This window comes from Platalea leucorodia (genome assembly GCF_965183815.1).
Source record: "Platalea leucorodia genome assembly, chromosome: 34".
Lineage (NCBI taxonomy): Eukaryota > Metazoa > Chordata > Aves > Pelecaniformes > Threskiornithidae > Platalea > Platalea leucorodia.
This window is the reverse complement of record NC_138856.1, coordinates 156,591-178,882: the sequence shown is the minus strand read 5'-3', so window position 1 is coordinate 178,882 and position 22,292 is coordinate 156,591. Positions and strand designations below refer to the sequence as shown.

Below are 22,292 nucleotides of genomic sequence, written 5' to 3'. Positions count from 1 at the left end.
AGACGCCCTTAGGACCCCCTGGGAGGTGCCAGGACCGCCCAGGGCAGCACCCAGACACCCCCAGGACCCCCAGAGCAGCACCCAGACACCCCCAGGACCCCCAGAACAGCACCCGGACACCCCCAGGTCCCCCAGAACAGCACCTAGATGCCCTTGGGACCCCCTGGGAGGTGCCAGGACCCCCTGGGGCAGCACCCAGACACCCCCAGGACCCCCAGAGTAGCACCCAGACACCCCCAGGACCCTCAGAACAGCACCCAGACACCCCCAGGACCCCCAGAACAGCACCTAGATGCCCTTGGGACCCCCTGGGAGGTGCCAGGACCCCCCGGGGCAGCACCCAGATTCCCCTGGGAGGTGTCGGGACCCCCAAGGCAGCACCTGGACACCCCCGGGACCCCCAGAACAGCACCCAGTTCCCCCAGAACCCCTCCTGGCTGCACCCACATACCCCAAACTCCCCTAACAGAGCACCCAGCCACCCCTAAAGCCCCTCGGGGCGCTCTCCCTCCCCTGGGACAGGCGGAAAACCTACTGCTGGACGCCGACATGAACATCAAAATCGCCGATTTTGGCTTCAGCAACGAATTCACCTTCGGGAACAAACTGGACACGTTTTGTGGGTCCCCCCCCTACGCCGCCCCCGAACTCTTCCAGGGGAAGAAATACGACGGCCCCGAAGTCGACGTTTGGAGCTTGGGCGTTATCCTCTACACCTTGGTTAGCGGTTCCTTGCCTTTCGATGGGCAAAATCTTAAGGTACTGCCTCATTTTTTGGGGGGGGGGGGGGGTTCCCGGGGGTCCTCGGGGGGTTTGCGGTGGGCTGATGGATGTTTGTCACCTCAGGAATTGCGGGAGCGGGTGCTGCGGGGCAAGTACCGGATCCCTTTCTACATGTCGACCGATTGCGAGAACCTGCTGAAAAAGTTTCTCATCCTTAATCCTACCAAGAGGGGCACCTTGGAGGTGAGGAGGGGGACGGGGAGACCCACGGGGGTGCCCCCCGTGGGGTCCTGAGCACCCCCAGTGGGGTCCTGAGCACCTCTAGTGGGGTCCTGAGCACCCCAGGCACCCCCAGCGGGGTCCTGGACACCCCTGGGACACCCAAGTGTGGTCCTGAGCACCCCCAGCGTGGTCCTGGGTACCCCCGGACCCCCTAGCGTGGCCCTGGACACCCCCAAGAGCACCCCAAGACCCCCAGCGTGGTCCTGGGTGCCCCCAGGTTTCCTCAGGGACCCCCAGCATGGTCCTGGGTACCCCTGGGACCCCCTAGCGTGGCCCTGGACCACCCCCAAGAGCACCCCAAGACCCCCAGCGTGGTCCTGGGTGCCCCCAGGTTTCCTCAGGGACCCCCAGCGTGGTCCTGGGTGCCCCTGGGACCCCCTAGCGTGGCCCTGGACACCCCCAAGAGCACCCCAAGACCCCCAGCATGGTCCTGGGTGCCCCCAGGTTTCCCCAGGGACCCCCAGCATGGTCCTGGGTGCCCCCAGGTTTCCTCAGGGACCCCCAGCATGGTCCTGGGTACCCCTGGGACCCCCTAGCGTGGCCCTGGACCACCCCCAAGAGCACCCCAAGACCCCCAGCGTGGTCCTGGGTGCCCCCAGGTTTCCTCAGGGACCCCCAGCGTGGTCCTGGGTGCCCCTGGGACCCCCTAGCGTGGCCCTGGACACCCCCAAGAGCACCCCAAGACCCCCAGCGTGGTCCTGGGTGCCCCCAGGTTTCCTCAGGGACCCCCAGCATGGTTCTGGGTGCCCCTGGGACCCCCTAGCGTGGCCCTGGACCACCCCCAAGAGCACCCCAAGACCCCCAGCGTGGTCCTGGGTGCCCCCAGGTTTCCTCAGGGACCCCCAGCGTGGTCCTGGGTGCCCCTGGGACCCCCTAGCGTGGCCCTGGACACCCCCAAGAGCACCCCAAGACCCCCCCCAGTGTGGTCCTGGGTGCCCCCAAGCACGCCTAGCATGGTCCTGACCCCCCCAGGACACCCCCAGACACCCCCAGTATGGTCCTGGGTACCCCAGGAGCCCCCTGGGCACCCCTAATGTGGTCCTCGGCACCCCCAGGACCCCCAGTGTGGTCCTGGGCACCCCCAAGCGCTACCAGTATGGTCCTGAACCCCTCCAGGCCCTCCCAGTATGGTCCTGACCCCCCCAGAGCACCCCAGTATGGTCCTGGGCACCCCCAGGACTCCCCCAGAGCATCCCAGTATGGTCCTGGGCACCCCCAGGACTCCCCCAGAGCATCCCAGTATGGTCCTGGGCACCCCCAGGACCCTCCCAGACCCCCCCCAATATGGTGCTGGGCACCCCCAGGACCCCCCCAGACACCCCAGTATGGTGCTGGGCACCCCCAGGACCCCCCCAGACACCCCAGTATGGTGCTGGGCACCCCCAGGACACTCCCAGACCCCCCCAGTATGGTGCTGGGCACCCCCAGGACCCCCCCAGACACCCCAGTATGGTCCTGGGCACTCCCAGGACCCCCCCCAGATGCCCCAGTATGGTCCTGGGCACCCCCAGGATTCCCCAGTATGGTCCTGGGCACCCCCAGGACCCTCCCAGACCCCCCCAGTATGGTCCTGGGCACCCCCAGGACCCCCCCCAGATGCCCCAGTATGGTCCTGGGCACCCCCAGACCTCCCCAGTATGGTCCTGGGCACCCCCAGGATTCCCCTGGGCCCCCCAGCATGATCCCAGTTATCCCAGCTCAGCCCCTCAATGAACCCCCAGCACCGCACCAGGGACGCCTGGAGCACCCCAGCCCCCTCCCAGTGCCCCCCAGCCCCCTCCCATTGTCTCCCAGTGCCCCCCAGTGCCCCCCAGTCCCTTCCCAGCCCCTTCCCAGTGCCTCCCAGTGCCCCCCAGCCCCTTCCCAGTGCCACCTAGTCCCCTCCCAGCCCCTTCCCAGTGCCTCCCAGTGCCCCCCAGCCCCCTCCCATTGTCCCCCAGTGCCCCCCAGTGCCACCTAGTCCCTTCCCAGCCCCTTCCCAGTGCCTCCCAGTGCCCCCCAGCCCCTTCCCAGTGCCACCTAGTCCCCTCCCAGCCCCTTCCCAGTGCCTCCCAGTGCCCCCCAGCCCCCTCCCATTGTCCCCCAGTGCCCCCCAGTGCCACCTAGTCCCCTCCCAGCCCCCTCCCAGTGCCTCCCAGTGCCCCCCAGCCCCTTCCCAGTGCCACCTAGTCCCCTCCCAGCCCCTTCCCAGTGCCTCCCAGTGCCCCCCAGCCCCCTCCCATTGTCACCCAGTGCCCCCCAGTGCCACCTAGTCCCCTCCCAGCCCCCTCCCAGTGCCCCCCAGCCCCTTCCCAGTGCCTCCCAGTGCCCCTTTGGCGTCGTGTCCCCCCCCCAGCAAATCATGAAGGATCGCTGGATGAACGTGGGCCACGAGGACGACGAGCTGAAGCCCTACATGGAGCCCGTGCCAGACTACAAGGACCCCCGGAGGACAGGTAGGACCCCCCCCCCCCGACCACTTGGGTCCCCTTTTTGGGGGGTGAGGGGGTCCCCGAGGTGTCCGGGTGCCCCCGCTGAGGCCTGCGGCCCCCCCAGAGCTGATGGTGTCCATGGGGTACACGCGGGAGGAGATCCAGGAGTCGCTGGTGGGGCAGAAGTACAACGAGGTGATGGCGACCTACCTGCTGCTGGACCACAAGAGCTCGGAGGTGCGGGGACAGCACCCGGGTGGCACCGGGGGACGTCGGGGACACCGCGGGGGTGGAGGGGGACAAGGGGGGGGCTGAGGCGAGGGGGGACGCGAGGACACGGGCGGGACAGGGAGTGTGGAAGAGGTGAGGGGATACGAGGAGGGACACGAGGTGACAAGGACATAAGATATGGACGTGTGATGGAGCATGGAGGGGTGAGGGGACAAGGAGGGGACACGAGGAGGGACATGGGGACGGTGAGGGGACAAGGAGGGGACACAAGGTGACATACGGACATAAGATATGGACGTGTGATGGAGCACGGAGGGGGTGAGGGGACAAGGAGGGGACACGAGGAGGGACATGGGGACGTTGAGGTGACGTGGGGACGTGATGGAGCACGGAGGGGGTGAGGGGACAAGGAGGGGACACGAGGAGGGACACGAGGTGGCATAGGGACATAAGATGTGGACGTGTGATGGAGCACGGAGGGGGTGAGGGGACAAGGAGGGGACACGAGGAGGGACATGGGGACGTTGAGGTGACGTGGGGACGTGATGGAGCATGGAGGGGTGAGGGGACGTGGGGACAAGGAGGGGACACGAGAAGGGACATGGGGACGTTGAGGTGACGTGGGGACGTGATGGGGCATGGAGGGGGTGAGGGGACAAGGAGGGGACACGAGGAGGGACACGAGGTGGCATAGGGACATAAGATGTGGACGTGTGATGGAGCACGGAGGGGGTGAGGGGACAAGGAGGGGACACGAGGAGGGACATGGGGACGTTGAGGTGACGTGGGGACGTGATGGAGCACGGAGGGGGTGAGGGGACAAGGAGGGGACACGAGGTGGCATAGGGACATAGGGGGTGAGGGGACATGGGGACAAGGAGGGGACACAACATGGGGACATTGAGGTGACATGAGGACGTGATGGAGCATGGAGGAGCTGAGGGGACATGGGGACGAGGAGGGGACACGAGGAGGGACATGGGGACATGAGGTGACATGGGGACATAAGTTATGGACATGGGATGGAGCACGGAGGGTGTGAGGGGACGTGGGGACGAGGGGACACGAGGAAGGACATGGGGACAAATGTGACAGGGGACCTGGAGGGTGTGGGGACATTGAGGTGACATGGGGACGCGGGGACAACGAGGGGACACGAACATGGGGACGTTGAGGTGACGTGGGGATGTGATGGAGCATGGAGGGGCTGAGGGGGCATGGGGACAACGAGGGGACCCAAGGAGGAACGTGGGGACACGGGGAGGAGATGAGGGGACGTGGGGACAACGTGGGGACGGGATGGGACACAGGGAGGGGACACGAGGGACACCGTCCTCCGCGGCCATACCCTGACCCCGTGCCAGCGCGTCCCCGTCCCCAGCTGTGCCCCGTGCTGGCGTGTCCCCGTCCCCAGCTGTGCCCCGTGCCGGCGTGTCCCCGTGCCGGCCTGTCCCCGTGCCAGCGCGTCCCCGTCCCCAGCTGTGCCCCGTGCTGGCACGTCCCCGTCCCCAGCTGTGCCCCGTGCCAGCGCGTCCCTGTCCCCGCACGTCCCCGATGCCACCGGGTCCCCATCCCCGTGCCCGCTTCCCGCGTCCCCTCGTGCCCCACACCCCCGTGTCCCCCCCCGTGTCCCCGTTGTCCCCATGTGTGCCCCCCCCCGTGTCCCCCGGTGTCCCCACACGTGTCCCCCCCGTGTCCCCAGCTGGAGGAGAGCCTGGCGCTGAAGCCGCGGGCGGCCCCCGACCTGGCCAACAGCTCGGGCCCCTCCCCGGCGCACAAGGTGCAGCGCAGCGTCTCCGCCAACCCCAAACGCCGCGTCAGCGACCAGGGTGAGCCCCCCCGGGGGGCGAGGGGGCGCGGGGGTCCCTGGGGGGGGGCGAGGGGGCGCCAGGGTCCCCGGGGGGGGGCAAGGGGGGCACCTGGGTCGCTGGGGGGGGGGGGGCAAGGGGGTGCTGGGGTCCCTGGGTCCCTGCATGGGGGGCAAAGGGGGACACCTGGGTCACTGGGGGGGGACAAAGGGGGCACCTGGGTCCCTGGGTGGGGGGCAAGGGGGTGCTGGGGTCCCGGGGGGGGGGGCGAGGGGGCACCTGGATCACTGGGTGGGGGGCAAGGGGGTGCTGGGGTCCCGGGGGGGGGGGGGGGCAAGGGGGCACCTGGGTCCCTGGGGGGGGACAAAGGGGGCACCTGGGTCACTGGGTGGGGGCCAAGGGGGTGCTGGGGTCCCTGGGTCCCTGCATGGGGGACAAAGGGGGACACCAGGGTCCCTGGGGGGGACAAAGGGGGCACCTGGGTCACTGGGTGGGGGGCAAGGGGGTGCTGGGGTCCCCGGGGAGGGGCAAGGGGGGCACCTGGGTTGCTGGGGGGGGGGGCAAGGGGGTGCTGGGGTCCCTGGGTCCCTGCATGGGGGGCAAGGGGGACACCTGGGTCACTGGGGGGGGACAAAGGGGGCATCTGGGTCACTGGGGGGGGGGCAAGGGGGTGCTGGGGTCCCTGGGGGGGGGGGCAAGGGGGCACCTGGGCCCATGGGTGGGGGGAAAAGGGGCACCTGGGTCCCTGGGGGGGACAAAGGGGGCACCTGGGTCCCTGGGGGGGGGCAAGGGGGGCACCGGGTCCCTGGGGGGGACAAAGGGGGCACCTCAGCCCATGGGTGGGGGGCCCGGATGCCTGGGCCCATGGGTGGGGGGCAAGCGGGGTGCTAGGGTCCCGGGGGGGGGGGACGACAAAGGGGGCACCTGGGCCCATGGGTGGGGGGGCAAGGGAGGGGGCTGGATGCCTGGGTCCCTGGGTGGGGGGGGCATGGGTGAGCCCCCCGATGCCTGGGTTCATGGGTGGGGGGCAAAGGGGGCACCTGGGTCTCTGGGGGGGGGCACTGGGGGGGTCCCGGTCACCTGGGTCCCTTGGGGGGGGGAGCTGGGGGGCGGGGGGGGGCCAGATGCCTGGGTCCCTCGGGAGCGGGGTCCTGTGACACCGGGGTCCCCGTGGGGTGGGTGGGGGTGCGGATTGGGACCCCCCCACAACACTGGGGTCCCCGTGGGGTGGGTGGGGGTGCAGATTGGGACCCCCCCACAACACTGGGGTCCCCGTGGGGTGGGTGGGGGTGCAGATTGGGACCCCCCCACACACACCTGGGGGCCACCCAGGTCCCGAGGGCGGAGGGGATGAAGCGGGGGGGGGGGGGGCCCTGTGGGGCGGAGCAGGGACCCCTGGGACACCCAGCTCCCTGTGGTGGGGGGGGGATTGGGTGGGTGGGAGGGTGGGGAGCGGGTCCGCGGACGCCAGGGTCCCCGTGGGACCCCCACCCTTGACACCCCCCCCCCCCCCCAGCCGGCCTCTCCATCCCCACCTCGGCCTCCTACTCCAAGAAGACGCAGGCGGCCAACGCCGAGAACAAGCGAGGAGGAGGAGGAGGCGGGGAGGAAGAAGGGGGGCGACGAGCGGGCAGCACCGCCAAGGTCCCCCCCAGCCCCCTGCCCGGCCTGGAGCGAGCCAAGGGCACCCCCTCGCCCTCCACGGTCAGCACGGGGTGGGGGGCACCCGTGTCTGGGTCCCCTGGGGTGCGGGGATTGGGGGGCACCCGTGTCTGGGCCCCCTGGGGGTGGGGGGCACCCGTGTCTGGGACCCTGGGGTGGGGGGCAACCGTGTCTGGGCCCCCTGGGGTGCGGGGATTGGGGGGCACCCGTGTCTGGGACCCCTGGGGTGGGGGGCACCTGTGCCTGGGCCCCCTGGGGTGCGGGGATTGGGGGGGCACCCGTGTCTGGGACCCCTGGGGGTGGGAGCGGGGGGTCCCAGGTGCCTGGGTCCCCTTGGGGGCGGGGGGGGGGGGGAGAAGGGGGGTCCCGGCCACCCAGGTCCCAAGGTGCCACGAAGGAGGGTCCCCAAACACCCGAGTCCTCCATTTTGGGGGTGCCCATGGGGTGCCCGGATGCCTGGGTGCCCCCTGAGCGCCCCCCACCCTTGTCCCCCCCCCCACAGAACAGCGTCCTCTCCACCGGCACCACGCGGAGCCGTAACTCCCCGCTGCTGGACCGGGCCAGCCTGGGCCAGAGCTCCCTGCAGAACGGCAAGGACAGGTAGGGGACCCCCCCGGGACCCCCCCAAATATCCCCCTTCCCCTCCCCCCCCTCCCCTTAACGCCCCCCCGCCCCCCGCTTTTCTCTCCTAGCCTGCCCGCGCCGGGCTGCCGGCCCTCACCCGCCGCCCCCCCCGGCCCCCGGGGCCCCCCCGCGGTCCCGGCAGCACCCGAAACCCGCCGCCACCCCCCGCCGACGCCAACTGCGAGGCCCCCCGGCCCAGGCAAGGCCCCCCCAAAAAAATAACCCAGCATGGGGCCTGTGTTTGGGGGGGGGGCACCCCCGGGAGGGATTTGGGGGGGGTCCCCATGTGCCTCGCCCTGCTGCAGCACCCCAGCATGTCCCCAGGGAACGGGAGGGGGTTTTGGGGTGACTCGGGGGGCTGGCGTCCCCCTGCCTGGCCCCCCAGGGTGTCCCCAGGGATTTGGGGTGCCCCTGCCCGGCACCCCAGGGTGTCCCCAGGGATTTGGGGTGACTCGGGGGGCTGGCGTCCCCCTGCCTGGCCCCCCAGGGTGTCCCCAGGGATTTGGGGTGCCCCTGCCCGGCACCCCAGGGTGTCCCCAGGGATTTGGGGTGACTCGGGGGGCTGGCGTCCCCCTGCCTGGCCCCCCAGGGTGTCCCCAGGGATTTGGGGTGCCCCTGCCCGGCACCCCAGGGTGTCCCCAGGGATTTGGGGTGACTCGGGGGGCTGGCGTCCCCCTGCCTGGCACCCCAGGGTGTCCCCAGGGATTTGGGGTGACTCGGGGGGCTGGCGTCCCCCTGCCTGGCCCCCCAGGGTGTCCCCAGGGATTTGGGGTGCCCCTGCCCAGCACCCCAGGGTGTCCCCAGGGATCCGGGGGGATTCGGGGTGTCCCCTGTGTCCTACCTGGTGCCCCAGCGTGTCCCCTAGAGTAAGGGGGGGATTTGGGGTGCTGCAGGGTGACAATGGGTCCCTGGGGTGTCGCAGGCCACCAGCGGGTACCCAGGGTGCTGTGGGTCACCAATGGGTCCCTGGGGTGTCACAGGCCACCAGCGGGTCCCCAGGGTGCTGCGGGACACCAGTGGGTCCCCGGGCTGTGGCAAGCCACCAGTGGGTCCCCAGGGTGCTGTGGGGTGCCAGCAGGTCCCCAGGGTGCTGTGTGTCACCAGTGGGTCCCTGGGGTGTCGCAGGCCACCAGTGGGTCCCCAGGGTGCTGTGGGGTGCCAGCAGGTCCCCAGGGCGCTGTGTGTCACCAGTGGGTCCCTGGGGTGTCGCAGGCCACCAGCGGGTCCCCAGGGTGCTGGGGGTCACCAGTGGGTCCCTGGGGTGTAGCAAGCCACCAGCGGGTCCCCAGGGTGCTGCGGGACACCAGTGGGTCCCTGGGGTGTAGCAAGCCACCAGTGGGTCCCCAGGGTGCTGTGGGGTACCAGCAGGTCCCCAGGGTGCTGTGGGTCACCAGTGGGTCCCTGGGGTGTAGCAAGCCACCAGCGGGTCCCCAGGGTGCTGTGTGTCACCAGTGGGTCCCTGGGGTGTAGCAAGCCACCAGCGGGTCCCCAGGGTGCTGTGGGTCACCAGTGGGTCCCCAGGGTGCTGTGTGTCACCAGTGGGTCCCTGGGGTGTCACAGGCCGCCAGTGGGTCCCTGGGGTGTTGTGTGTCACTAGTGGGTCCCTGGGGTGTGGCAAGCCACCAGCGGATCCCCAGGGTGCTGTGTGTCACTAGTGGGTCCCTGGGGTGTCGCAGGACACCAGCGGGTCCCCAGGGTGCTGTGTGTCACCAGTGGGTCCCTGGGGTGTCGCAGGACACCAGCGGGTCCCCAGGGTGCTGTGTGTCACCAGTGGGTCCCTGGGGTGTTGCAGGCCACCAGTGGGTCCCCAGGGTGCTGTGTGTCACCAGTGGGTCCCTGGGGTGTTGCAGGACACCAGTGGGTCCCCAGGGTGCAACAGGTTGCTGATAACTCCTCATGGTGCTGTGGGTCACCAGTGGGTCCCCGGGCTGTGGCAAGCCACCAGTGGGTCCCCAGGGTGCTGTGGGTCACCAGTGGGTCCCTGGGGTGTTGCAGGCCACCAGTGGGTCCCCAGGGCGCTGTGTGTCACCAGTGGGTCCCTGGGGTGTTGCAGGCCACCAGCGGGTCCCCAGGGTGCTGTGGGGTGCCAGCGGGTCCCTGGGGTGTCACAGGCCACCAGTGGGTCCCCAGGGTGCTGTGGGTCACCAGTGGGTCCCCGGGCTGTGGCAAGCCACCAGTGGGTCCCCAGGGTGCTGTGGGTCACCAATGGGTCCCTGGGGTGTCGCAGGCCACCAGCGGGTCCCCAGGGTGCTGTGGGTCACCAATGGATCCCTGGGGTGTCACAGGCCACCAGTGGGTCCCCAGGGTGCTGCAGGACACGAGTGGGTCCCCGGGCTGTGGCAAGCCACCAGCACGTCCCCAGGGTGCTGTAGGGTGCCAGCGGGTCCCTGGGGTGCCACGGGGGCCGCCCCCCCCCCCCAGTACCCCCATTAACCCCCCCTTCTCCCCCTTTCCCCACAGCGGAGCACCCAGCCGGGTGCCGGCAGCTTCTCCTTCCGCCCACAACGTCAGCCAGGGCCCCGGGGAGCGCCCCAGCTTCCCCCGGGGGGTCTCCAGCCGCAGCACCTTCCACGCCGGGCAGCTGCGGCAGGCGCGCGACCAGGCCCCCCTGCCCTACGCCCTGCCCCCCGGCCTGCCCCCCGCCTCCCCCTCCGGCGCCAGCCAGGGCCGCCGCGGCCCCTCCGCCAGCCTCTTCAGCAAGTTCACCTCCAAGTTCGTCCGGAGGTGAGTGTGGGGGCGGGGCGGGGGGGGGGGGGGGAAGGGAGGAGGGGGACCGGCGCCACGGGTCCTCGCTGTGTGTCCCCTCGGTGTGTGTCCCCTGGGCTGCCCCGTGTCCCCTCTGTGTGTCCCTTTGTCCCCCCCAGGGCTTCTCCTGGGCCACTTGTCCCCCCTCGGTGTCCCCTCTGTGTCCCCTCATCTCCCCAGGGATCCTCCGTGTCCCCTCTGTGTGTCCCCTTGTGTCCCCCAGGGCTCGTCCTGGGCCACTTGTCCCCCCTCCGTGTCCCCTCTGTGTCCCCTCATCTCCCCAGGGCTCCTCCGTGTCCCCTCTGTGTGTCCCCTTGCGTCCCCCAGGGCTCGTCCTGGGCCACTTGTCCCCCCTCGGTGTCCCCTCTGTGTCCCCTCGTCCCCCCAGGGCTCCTCTGTGTCCCCTCTGTGTGTCCCCTTGCGTCCCCCAGGGCTCGTCCTGGGCCACTTGTCCCCCCTCGGTGTCCCCTCTGTGTCCCCTCGTCCCCCCAGGGCTCCTCCGTGTCCCCTCTGTGTGTCCCCTTGTCCCCCTCGTGCTCCTGCTGTGCCACTTGTCCCCCAGGGCTCCTCTGTGTCCCCTCTGTGTGTCCCCTTGTGTCCCCCAGGGCTCGTCCTGGGCCACTTGTCCCCCCTCGGTGTCCCCTCTGTGTCCCCTCATCTCCCCCGGGCTCCTCCGTGTCCCCTCTGTGTGTCCCCTTGTCCCCCTCGTGCTCCTGCTGTGCCACTTGTCCCCCCAGGGCTCCTCCGTGTCCCCTCTGGGTGTCCCCTTGTGTCCCCCAGGGCTCGTCCTGGGCCACTTGTCCCCCCTCGGTGTCCCCTCTGTGTCCCCTCGTCCCCCCAGGGCTCCTCTGTGTCCCCTCTGTGTGTCCCCTTGCATCCCCCAGGGCTCGTCCTGGGCCACTTGTCCCCCCTCGGTGTCCCCTCTGTGTCCCCTCATCCCCCCAGGGATCCTCTCTGTCCCCTCTGTGTGTCCCCTTGTCCCCCTCGTGCTCCTGCTGTGCCACTTGTCCCCCCAGGGCTCCTCCGTGTCCCCTCTGTGTGTCCCCTTGTGTCCCCCAGGGCTTCTCCTGGGCCACTTGTCCCCCCTCGGTGTCCCCTCTGTGTCCCCTCATCTCCCCAGGGCTCCTCCACGTCCCCTCTGTGTGTCCCCTTGTGTCCCCCAGGGCTCATCCTGGGCCACTTGTCCCCCCTCGGTGTCCCCTCTGTGTCCCCTCATCTCCCCAGGGATCCTCCGTGTCCTCTCTGTGTGTCCCCTTGTGTCCCCCAGGGCTTCTCCTGGGCCACTTTTCCCCCCTCGATGCCTCCTTGTGTCCCCTCTGTGTCCCCTCTTCCCCCCAGGCCTCCTCTCTGTCCCCTCTGTGTGTCCCCTTGTCGTCCTCATGCTCCTCCTGTGTCCTCTTGTCCCCCCAGGGCTCCTCCGTGTCCTCTCTGTGTGTCCCCTTGTGTCCCCCAGGGCTTCTCCTGGGCCACTTGTCCCCCCTCGGTGTCCCCTCTGTGTCCCCTCATCTCCCCGGGGATCCTCTGTGTCCCCTCGTCCCCCCAGGGCTCCTCCGTGTCCCCTCTGTGTGTCCCCTTGTGTCCCCCAGGGCTCGTCCTGGGCCACTTGTCCCCCCTCGGTGTCGCCTCTGTGTCCCCTTGTCCCCCCAGGGCTCCTCCTTGTCACCCCCACATCCCTCTGGGGCTGCTACGTCCCTTCTGTGTCCCCCCCCTTGTCCCCTGGGGTCTTCTCTGGGTGTCCCCTTTTCCCTCTGTGTCCCCTTGTCCCTCCGTGTCCCCTCTCTGTGTCCCCTGTGTCCCCCCCAGGGCTCCTCCTGCCCCCCAGCTCTCCCGCCACCCCCTTGGGGACCCCCCCACGTCCCCTCCTGTCCCCTGTGTCCCCCCCAGGGCTCCTCCCGCCCCCCAGCTCTCCCGCCGCCCCCTTGGGGACCCCCCCACGTCCCCTCCTGTCCCCTGTGTCCCCCCCAGGGCTCCTCCTGCCCCCCAGCTCTCCCGCTGCCCCCTTGGGGACCCCCCCACGTCCCCTCCTGTCCCCTGTGTCCCCCCCAGGGCTCCTCCTGCCCCCCAGCTCTCCCGCCGCCCCCTTGGGGACCCCCCCACGTCCCCTCCTGTCCCCTGTGTCCCCCCCAGGGCTCCTCCTGCCCCCCAGCTCTCCCGCCACCCCCTTGGGGACCCCCCTGTGTCCCCTCCGTGTCCCCTGTGTCCCCCCCAGGGCTCCTCCTGCCCCCCAGCTCTCCCGCCACCCCCGTGGGGACCCCCCCCACGTCCCCTCCTGTCCCCTTGTCCCCCCTCTGTGGTGCCGCAGAGCCGGGGAGGGGGCAGCGACGGGGTGGGGGGGGGGGGGGGGTCCCACTTCGCCCCGGACGCCTGGGTGCTCCGGCTGACCCCATCCCCCTTTGGGGGGGGGGGCGGGAGGGGGAGGGGAGGGGTCCCCTGAGGTGTGGGGGGAGGGGGGTGGCTCTGTCCCGGCCCCCTCCCCTCCCCCAACGTCGCCCTTTTCTTCTGTTTGTCTTTGTAGAAATCTGTCTTTCAGGTTTGCCAGAAGGTAGGGCCGCGCCGGACGCCTGGGTGCCCCCCACCCATCGCATGCCACCCCCCACGCCCCCACCCCCACCCGGGGAGAGCAGGTTCCGCCCCCACCCCCACCCCAAACCCACCCCTCCCCCCCGCCAACCCCCCCCCCCCCCGCGTCAGCGCTGCACGGCCCCGCATGGCCCCCCCTCCCCGCTCGGCTGCGGCTGTCCGTCCGTCCGTGTGTCCCACCCCACCGTGTGTGTGTGTGTGTGTGTGTGCGTGTGTCTGTCCCCCTCCCCGTGCTGTCTGTCCATCCGCCCGGGCCCCCTGCCGGGAGGGGGAGGGGCTGCCCACCCCCGCCCCCCCCCCCCCTCGCTGATCTCTGCCCCTTCTTGTTTCTCGAGGAACCCGCACGAGCCCGAGAGCAAGGACCGGGTGGAGACGCTGAGGTGAGTGCGGGGACGGGGTCCCGGGGGTCCCCATGACACCCCCAGGGGTCCCCGGGACACCCACAGGGTCCCCACGACACCCAGGACCACTGCCATGGTCCCCAGGACACCCACAGGGGTCCCCGGGACACCCACAGGGTCCCCACGACACCCAGGACCGCTGCCATGGTCCCCGGGACACCCCCGACACCCCGGGGGTCCCCACGACACCCACAGGTGTCCCCATGACACCCACAGGGTCCCCACGACACCCAGGACCGCTGCCATGGTCCCTGGGACACCCCTGTCACCCCAGGGGTCCCCACGACACCCACAGGGGTCCCCGGGACACCCACAGGGTCCCCACGACACCCAGGACCGCTGCCATGGTCCCCGGGACACCCCTGTCACCCCAGGGGTCCCCACGACACCCACAGGGGTCCCCGGGACACCCACAGGGTCCCCACGACACCCAGGACCGCTGCCATGGTCCCTGGGACACCCCTGTCACCCCAGGGGTCCCCACGACACCCACAGGGGTCCCCGGGACACCCACAGGGTCCCCACGACACCCAGGACCGCTGCCATGGTCCCTGGGACACCCCCGACACTCCGGGGGTCCCCACGACACCCACAGGGGTCCCCGTGACACCCACAGGGTCCCCACGACACCCAGGACCGCTGCCATGGTCCCCGGGACACCCATGACACCCCGGGGGTCCCCGGGACACCCACAGGGTCCCCAGGACCACTGCCATGGTCCCCCTGACACCCCTGTCACCCCGGGGGTCCCCACGACACCCACAGGGTCCCCACGACACCCAGGACCGCTGCCATGGTCCCCGGGACACCCCTGTCACCCCAGGGGTCCCCACGACACCCACAGGGGTCCCCGGGACACCCACAGGGTCCCCACGACACCCAGGACCGCTGCCATGGTCCCTGGGACACCCCTGTCACCCCAGGGGTCCCCACGACACCCACAGGGGTCCCCGGGACACCCACAGGGTCCCCACGACACCCAGGACCGCTGCCATGGTCCCTGGGACACCCCCGACACTCCGGGGGTCCCCACGACACCCACAGGGGTCCCCGTGACACCCACAGGGTCCCCATGACACCCAGGACCGCTGCCATGGTCCCCGGGACACCCATGACACCCCGGGGGTCCCCGGGACACCCACAGGGTCCCCAGGACCACTGCCATGGTCCCCCTGACACCCCTGTCACCCCGGGGGTCCCCACGACACCCACAAGGGTCCCCCCGACACCCAGGACCGCTGCCATGGTCCCCGTGACACCCATGACACCCCGGGGGTCCCCGTGACACCCACAGGGTCCCCAGGACCACTGCCATGGTCCCCATGACACCCCTGACACCCCCGGGGGTCCCCATGACACCCACAGGGTCCCCCCGACACCCAGGACCAGTGCCACGGTCCCCATGACACCCCCGGGGGTCCCCAGGACCCCTGCCTTGTCTCCGAGGACACCCCTGAGGTCCCCACGACACCCCCATGGCACCCATGGGACCCCCTGTGACCCCCAGGCCCACCATGTCCATGCTGGTGACACCCATGGGGTCCCCATGCCACCCAAGCCCACCATACTGGTCCCGGTGACATCTGTGGCATCTCCACGCCACCCAACCTCACCATACTGGTCCCAGTGACCCCCACACACCACCCAAACCCACCATACTGGTCCTGGTGACACCCCACCCCACCCAACTCCACCATACTGGTCCCAGTGACCCTCCATGCCACCCAACCCCACCATACTGGTCCTGGTGACCCCACCACACCACCCAACCACACCATACTGGTCCCGATGACCACCCAACCCCACCATACTGGTCCTGGTGACCATCCAAACCCACCATACTGGTCCCGGTGATGTTCATGGGGTCCCTATGCCACCCAACCCCACCATACTGGTCCCAGTGATGGTCCTACACCACCCAACCCCACCATACTGGTCCCGGTGACCCCCCAGGCCACCCAACCCCACCATACTGGTCCTGGTGACCACCCAACCCCACCATACTGGTCCTGGTGATGTTCATGGGGTCCCAGTGACCACCCAACCCCACCATACTGGTCCCGGTGACCCCCCAGGCCACCCAACCCCACCATACTGGTCCCAGTGATGGCCCTACACCACCCAACCCCACCATACTGGTCCCATTGACCCCCCAGGCCACCCAACCCCACCATACTGGTCCTGGTGACCACCCAGCCCCACCATACTGGTCCTGGTGATGTTCATGGGGTCCCAGTGACCACCCAACCCCACCATACTGGTCCCAGTGCCCCACCCCAACCCCACCATACTGGTCCCGGTGACCCCCCAGGCCACCCAACCCCACCATACTGGTCCCATTGACGCCCCAGGCCACCCAACCCCACCATACTGGTCCCAGTGCCCCACCCCAACCCCACCATACTGGTCCCGGTGATGTTCATGGGGTCCCAGTGACCACCCAACCCCACCATACTGGTCCCAGTGCCCCACCCCAACCCCACCATACTGGTCCCGGTGACCCCCCAGGCCACCCAACCCCACCATACTGGTCCCGGTGACCCCCCAGGCCACCCAACCCCACCATACTGGTCCCATTGACCCCCCAGGCCACCCAACCCCACCATACTGGTCCTGGTGACCACCCAGCCCCACCATACTGGTCCTGGTGATGTTCATGGGGTCCCAGTGACCACCCAACCCCACCATACTGGTCCCAGTGCCCCACCCCAACCCCACCATACTGGTCCCGGTGACCCCCCAGGCCACCCAACCCCACCATACTGGTCCCATTGACGCCCCAGGCCACCCAACCCCACCATACTGGTCCCAGTGCCCCACCCCAACCCCACCATACTGGTCCCGGTGATGTTCATGGGGTCCCAGTGACCACCCAACCCCACCATACTGGTCCCAGTGCCCCACCCCAACCCCACCATACTGGTCCCGGTGACCCCCCAGGCCACCCAACCCCACCATACTGGTCCCGGTGACCCCCCAGGCCACCCAACCCCACCATACTGGTCCCATTGACCCCCCAGGCCACCCAACCCCACCATACTGGTCCTGGTGACCACCCAACCCCACCATACTGGTCCTGGTGATGTTCATGGGGTCCTGGTGACCACCCAACCCCACCATACTGGTCCCAGTGCCCCACCCCAACCCCACCATACTGGTCCCAGTGCCCCACCCCAACCCCACCATACTGGTCCCGTTGACCCCCCAGGCCACCCAACCCCACCATGCTGGTCCCAGTGATGGCCCTACACCACCCAACCCCACCATACTGGTCCCGGTGACCCCCCAGGCCACCCAACCCCACCATACTGGTCCCGATGACCACCCAACCCCACCATACTGGTCCTGGTGACCATCCAAACCCACCATACTGGTCCCGGTGATGTTCATGGGGTCCCTATGCCACCCAACCCCACCATACTGGTCCCAGTGCCCCACCCCAACCCCACCATACTGGTCCCGGTGACCCCCCAGGCCACCCAACCCCACCATACTGGTCCCGTTGACCCCCCAGGCCACCCAACCCCACCATACTGGTCCTGGTGACCATCCAACCCCACCATACTGGTCCTGGTGATGTTCATGGGGTCCCAGTGACCACCCAACCCCACCATACTGGTCCCAGTGCCCCACCCCAACCCCACCATACTGGTCCCGGTGACCCCCCAGGCCACCCAACCCCACCATACTGGTCCCGTTGACCCCCCAGGCCACCCAACCCCACCATACTGGTCCTGGTGACCACCCAACCCCACCATACTGGTCCTGGTGATGTTCATGGGGTCCCAGTGACCACCCAACCCCACCATACTGGTCCCAGTGCCCCACCCCAACCCCACCATACTGGTCCCGGTGACCCCCCAGGCCACCCAACCCCACCATACTGGTCCCATTGACCCCCCAGGCCACCCAACCCCACCATACTGGTCCTGGTGACCACCCAACCCCACCATACTGGTCCTGGTGATGTTCATGGGGTCCCAGTGACCACCCAACCCCACCATACTGGTCCCAGTGCCCCACCCCAACCCCACCATACTGGTCCCGGTGACCCCCCAGGCCACCCAACCCCACCATACTGGTCCCAGTGCCCCACCCCAACCCCACCATACTGGTCCCAGTGCCCCACCCCAACCCCACCATACTGGTCCCGGTGACCCCCCAGGCCACCCAACCCCACCATACTGGTCCCAGTGATGGCCCTACACCACCCAACCGCACCATGCTGGTCCTGGTGACCACCCAACCCCACCATACTGGTCCCGGTGATGTTCATGGGGTCCCTATGCCACCCAACCCCACCATACTGGTCCCAGTGATGGTCCTACACCACCCAACCCCACCATACTGGTCCCGGTGACCCCCCAGGCCACCCAACCCCACCATACTGGTCCCAGTGATGGCCCTACACCACCCAACCCCACCATACTGGTCCCATTGACCCCCCAGGCCACCCAACCCCACCATACTGGTCCTGGTGACCACCCAACCCCACCATACTGGTCCCGGTGATGTTCATGGGGTCCCAGTGACCACCCAACCCCACCATACTGGTCCCAGTGCCCCACCCCAACCCCACCATACTGGTCCTGGTGACCCCACCACACCACCCAACCACACCATACTGGTCCCGATGACCACCCAACCCCACCATACTGGTCCTGGTGACCATCCAAACCCACCATACTGGTCCCGGTGATGTTCATGGGGTCCCTATGCCACCCAACCCCACCATACTGGTCCCAGTGATGGCCCTACACCACCCAACCCCACCATACTGGTCCCGGTGACCCCCCAGGCCACCCAACCCCACCATACTGGTCCTAGTGACCACCCAACCCCACCATACTGGTCCCGGTGATGTTCATGGGGTCCCAGTGACCACCCAACCCCACCATACTGGTCCCAGTGCCCCACCCCAACCCCACCATACTGGTCCTGGTGACCCCACCACACCACCCAACCACACCATACTGGTCCCGATGACCACCCAACCCCACCATACTGGTCCTGGTGACCATCCAAACCCACCATACTGGTCCCGGTGATGTTCATGGGGTCCCTATGCCACCCAACCCCACCATACTGGTCCCAGTGATGGTCCTACACCACCCAACCCCACCATACTGGTCCCAGTGCCCCACCCCAACCCCACCATACTGGTCCCGGTGATGGCCCTACACCACCCAACCCCACCATACTGGTCCCGGTGACCCCCCAGGCCACCCAACCCCACCATACTGGTTCCAGTGATGGCCCTACACCACCCAACCCCACCATACTGGTCCCGATGACCACCCAACCCCACCATACTGGTCCTGGTGACCATCCAAACCCACCATACTGGTCCCAGTGCCCCACCCCAACCCCACCATACTGGTCCCAGTGATGGCCCTACACCACCCAACCCCACCATACTGGTCCCGGTGACCCCCCAGGCCACCCAACCCCACCATACTGGTCCTGGTGACCACCCAACCCCACCATACTGGTCCTGGTGATGTTCATGGGGTCCCAGTGACCACCCAACCCCACCATACTGGTCCCAGTGCCCCACCCCAACCCCACCATACTGGTCCCGGTGACCCCCCAGGCCACCCAACCCCACCATACTGGTCCCAGTGATGGCCCTACACCACCCAACCCCACCATACTGGTCCCATTGACCCCCCAGGCCACCCAACCCCACCATACTGGTCCTGGTGACCACCCAGCCCCACCATACTGGTCCTGGTGATGTTCATGGGGTCCCAGTGACCACCCAACCCCACCATACTGGTCCCAGTGCCCCACCCCAACCCCACCATACTGGTCCCGGTGACCCCCCAGGCCACCCAACCCCACCATACTGGTCCTAGTGACCACCCAACCCCACCATACTGGTCCCGGTGACCACCCAACCCCACCATACTGGTCCTGGTGACCATCCAACCCCACCATACTGGTCCCAGTGCCCCACCCCAACCCCACCATACTGGTCCCAGTGATGGCCCTACACCACCCAACCCCACCATACTGGTCCCATTGACCCCCCAGGCCACCCAACCCCACCATACTGGTCCTGGTGACCACCCAACCCCACCATACTGGTCCCGGTGATGTTCATGGGGTCCCAGTGACCACCCAACCCCACCATACTGGTCCCAGCGCCCCCCTTCCAACCCCCCCGCGTCCCCCTTGCCGCGTCCCCGGCCCTTCCCGGCCCCCGTCTCTCCCCAGACCGACCGTGGCGCCCGAGAAGGAGCCCCGCGACGGCGGCGGCGGCGGCGGCGGCGGGCGGGAAGCCAAACCCCGCTCCCTCCGTTTCACCTGGAGCATGAAGACGACGAGTTCCTTGGAACCCGGCGAGATGTTACGGGAAATCCGGAAAGTTCTCGACGCCAACAGTTGTCGGTGCGAACCCCAAGAGCGTTTCGTCCTCCTCTGCGCCCACGGCGCGCCCGGGCACGATTCTTTCGTCCAATGGGAGATGGAGGTTTGCAAACTTCCCCGCCTTTCCCTCAACGGCGTCCGCTTCAAACGCATCGCCGGGACCTCCATGGCCTTCAAGAACATCGCCTCCAAGGTGGCCAACGAGCTCAAGCTCTGAGGTGACCTCCTTTTTGTCACCGCTTTCCGGGGGACGACCGTCGCGCGCGCGCGTGAGAGCGGGGGAAGAGGGGGTGACGCCCGGCCCGGTGGCCCCGGGGGACCCTGGTTGAGGGTGGGGGATGGGGGTGGGGGTGGGGACACGCACGTTCTGGATGGATCTGGGACTTTTGTTGGGGACGTTCTGCTTGGGCCGGGGACGTCGTGGATGGGCCGGGGACATCGTGGGGACGTTCTGCTTGGTCCGGGGACATCGTGGGGACATCGTGGATGGCCCGGGGACATCGTGGGGACGTTCTGGATGGACCAGGACCTTGTGGGGACGTCCTGGATGGCCAAGGGACGTTGTGGATGGCCCGGGGACCTCTTGGGGACGTCCTTGATGGCCCAGGGACCTCTTGGGGACGTCCTGGATGGCCAAGGGACATTGTGGATGGCCCAGGGACCTCTTGGGGACGTCCTTGATGGCCCAGGACCTCTTGGGGACGTCCTGGATGGCCAAGGGACGTTGTGGATGGCCCAGGGACCTCTTGGGGACGTCCTTGATGGCCCAGGACCTCTTGGGGACGTCCTGGATGGCCAAGGGACGTTGTGGATGGCCCGGGGACATCGTGGGGACGTTCTGGATGGCCCGGGGACCTCTTGGGGACGTCCTTGATGGCCCAGGACCTCTTGGGGACATCCTGGATGGCCAAGGGACCTCTTGGGGACGTCCTTGATGGCCCAGGGACATCGTGGGGACATCCTGGATGGCCAAGGGACGTTGTGGATGGCCCAGGACCTCTTGGGGACGTCCTTGATGGCCCAGGGACCTCTTGGGGACATCCTGGATGGACCAGGAACCTCTTGGGGACGTCCTTGATGGCCCAGGACCTCTTGGGGACGTCTTTGATGGCCCAGGGACCTCGTGGGGACCTCGTGGATGGCCCAGGGACTTGTGGGGACATGGGGACGTCCTGGGTGGCCTTGGAACCTGTTGGGGACATGTGGGGACATCCTGGATGGATCAGGGACCCGTGGGGGCGTCCTGGTGGCCCAGGGCCTCGTGGGGACATCTTTGGTGGCCCAGGGACCTCTAGGGACGTCCTGGTGGCCCAGGTTCCTCCTGAGGACATGGGGCCACCCTGGGTGGCCCAGGGACCTGTGGGGACAGCCCAGGTGGCCCAGGGCCTCATGGGCACGTCCTGGTGGCCCAGGGCTGTGTGAGGACATGGGGACACCTTTGGTGGCCCAGGAGTGTGTGGGGACATCTTTGGTGGCCCAGGGCTTCATGGGGATGTTGTGGTGGCCCATGGACCTCTGGGGACATCCTGGTAGCCCAGGAGCCTGTGGGGCCATCCTTGGTGGCCCAGGGACCCCAGGGGACATCCTGGTGGCCCAGGGCCTCATGGGGACATCTTTGGTGGCCCAGGGCCTTGTGAGGACATGGGGACATCCTGGTAGCCCAGGAGCCTGTGGGGCCATCCTTGGTGGCCCAGTGACCGCAGGGGACATCCTGGTGGCCCAGGAGCCTCATGGGGATCTCTTTGGTGGCCCAGGGGCCTGTAGGGACGTCCTTGGTGGCCCAGGGGCCTCCGGGGCCCCTCTTTGGTGGCCCAGGGCCCTGCGGGGCGTCCCCGAGCCTTGGGGGGGGGGAGGGGGGGACACGGGGAGACCCCGGTGCCCCCCCCCCCCCGTGGCCTTAGGGGCGCCCTGGCCCCGCCCCCTTGGGGGCCTGGGGGTGCCCCTCCCCCTCCCCTCCCCCCCTCACTCAGGAAGGGCCCCCCCGGGGTGGGGGAGGGGCTGTGCTGCTGCCTGGGGGGGGGGGGGGTCGCCCCCTTTCCCCCAACCCCACCCCCCGGCGTGGGGGGGAGGGGCGGGGGGTGCCGCCCCCTTTGACCTGCTGTAGCCCCGCCCCCCGGGGGTGGGGGAGGGGCTGCACCCGCCCTTGACATACCTCGGGGGGGGAGGGGACCCCCCAGCCCCGCCCCTCCCCCGTGCCCGCGGGGGGGGGGGGGCACCCAGGGGTGCTACGGCCCGGGGGGGGGGGAGGGGCGGGGCGGGGCGCCCCCGGAGGGGGGGGGAGGGGCAGCGCCGCTGGCCCCGCCCCCGGCCCCGCCCCCGGCCCGCGCCGCTGTGGATTTTCCAGGTTCTAGATTAAAAACTTTCCAGAAAGATCTGTCGCCTCCGACCAGTGCTCCCAGTACCGACCAGTGCCCCCCAGTATGGACCAGTGCCCCCCAGTACAGGCCCCACGC

General features: G+C 69.0%; 1 protein-coding gene across 3 annotated transcripts in view; it reads left to right on the top strand.

The window, feature by feature from the left end:
- MARK2 (microtubule affinity regulating kinase 2) overlaps window positions 1-20,158 on the top strand; it is a 29,073-nt gene extending 8,915 nt beyond the window's left edge. The window contains exons 5-15 of one of the 3 annotated variants that reach the window (XM_082334451.1): window positions 523-759; window positions 847-966; window positions 3,341-3,440; window positions 3,541-3,653; window positions 5,350-5,476; window positions 6,972-7,159; window positions 7,620-7,717; window positions 10,202-10,465; window positions 13,002-13,028; window positions 13,402-13,446; window positions 19,687-20,158. In XM_082334451.1, coding sequence (XP_082190577.1) covers window positions 523-759; window positions 847-966; window positions 3,341-3,440; window positions 3,541-3,653; window positions 5,350-5,476; window positions 6,972-7,159; window positions 7,620-7,717; window positions 10,202-10,465; window positions 13,002-13,028; window positions 13,402-13,446; window positions 19,687-20,056 — 1,689 coding nt within the window. In that variant the 3' untranslated portion in view covers window positions 20,057-20,158. The remainder of the gene's footprint in view (window positions 1-522; window positions 760-846; window positions 967-3,340; window positions 3,441-3,540; window positions 3,654-5,349; window positions 5,477-6,971; window positions 7,160-7,619; window positions 7,718-10,201; window positions 10,466-13,001; window positions 13,029-13,401; window positions 13,447-19,686) is intronic. The other 2 variants (XM_082334449.1, XM_082334450.1) reach the window with 2 other exon arrangements.
- Window positions 20,159-22,292: the final 2,134 nt, after the last annotated feature.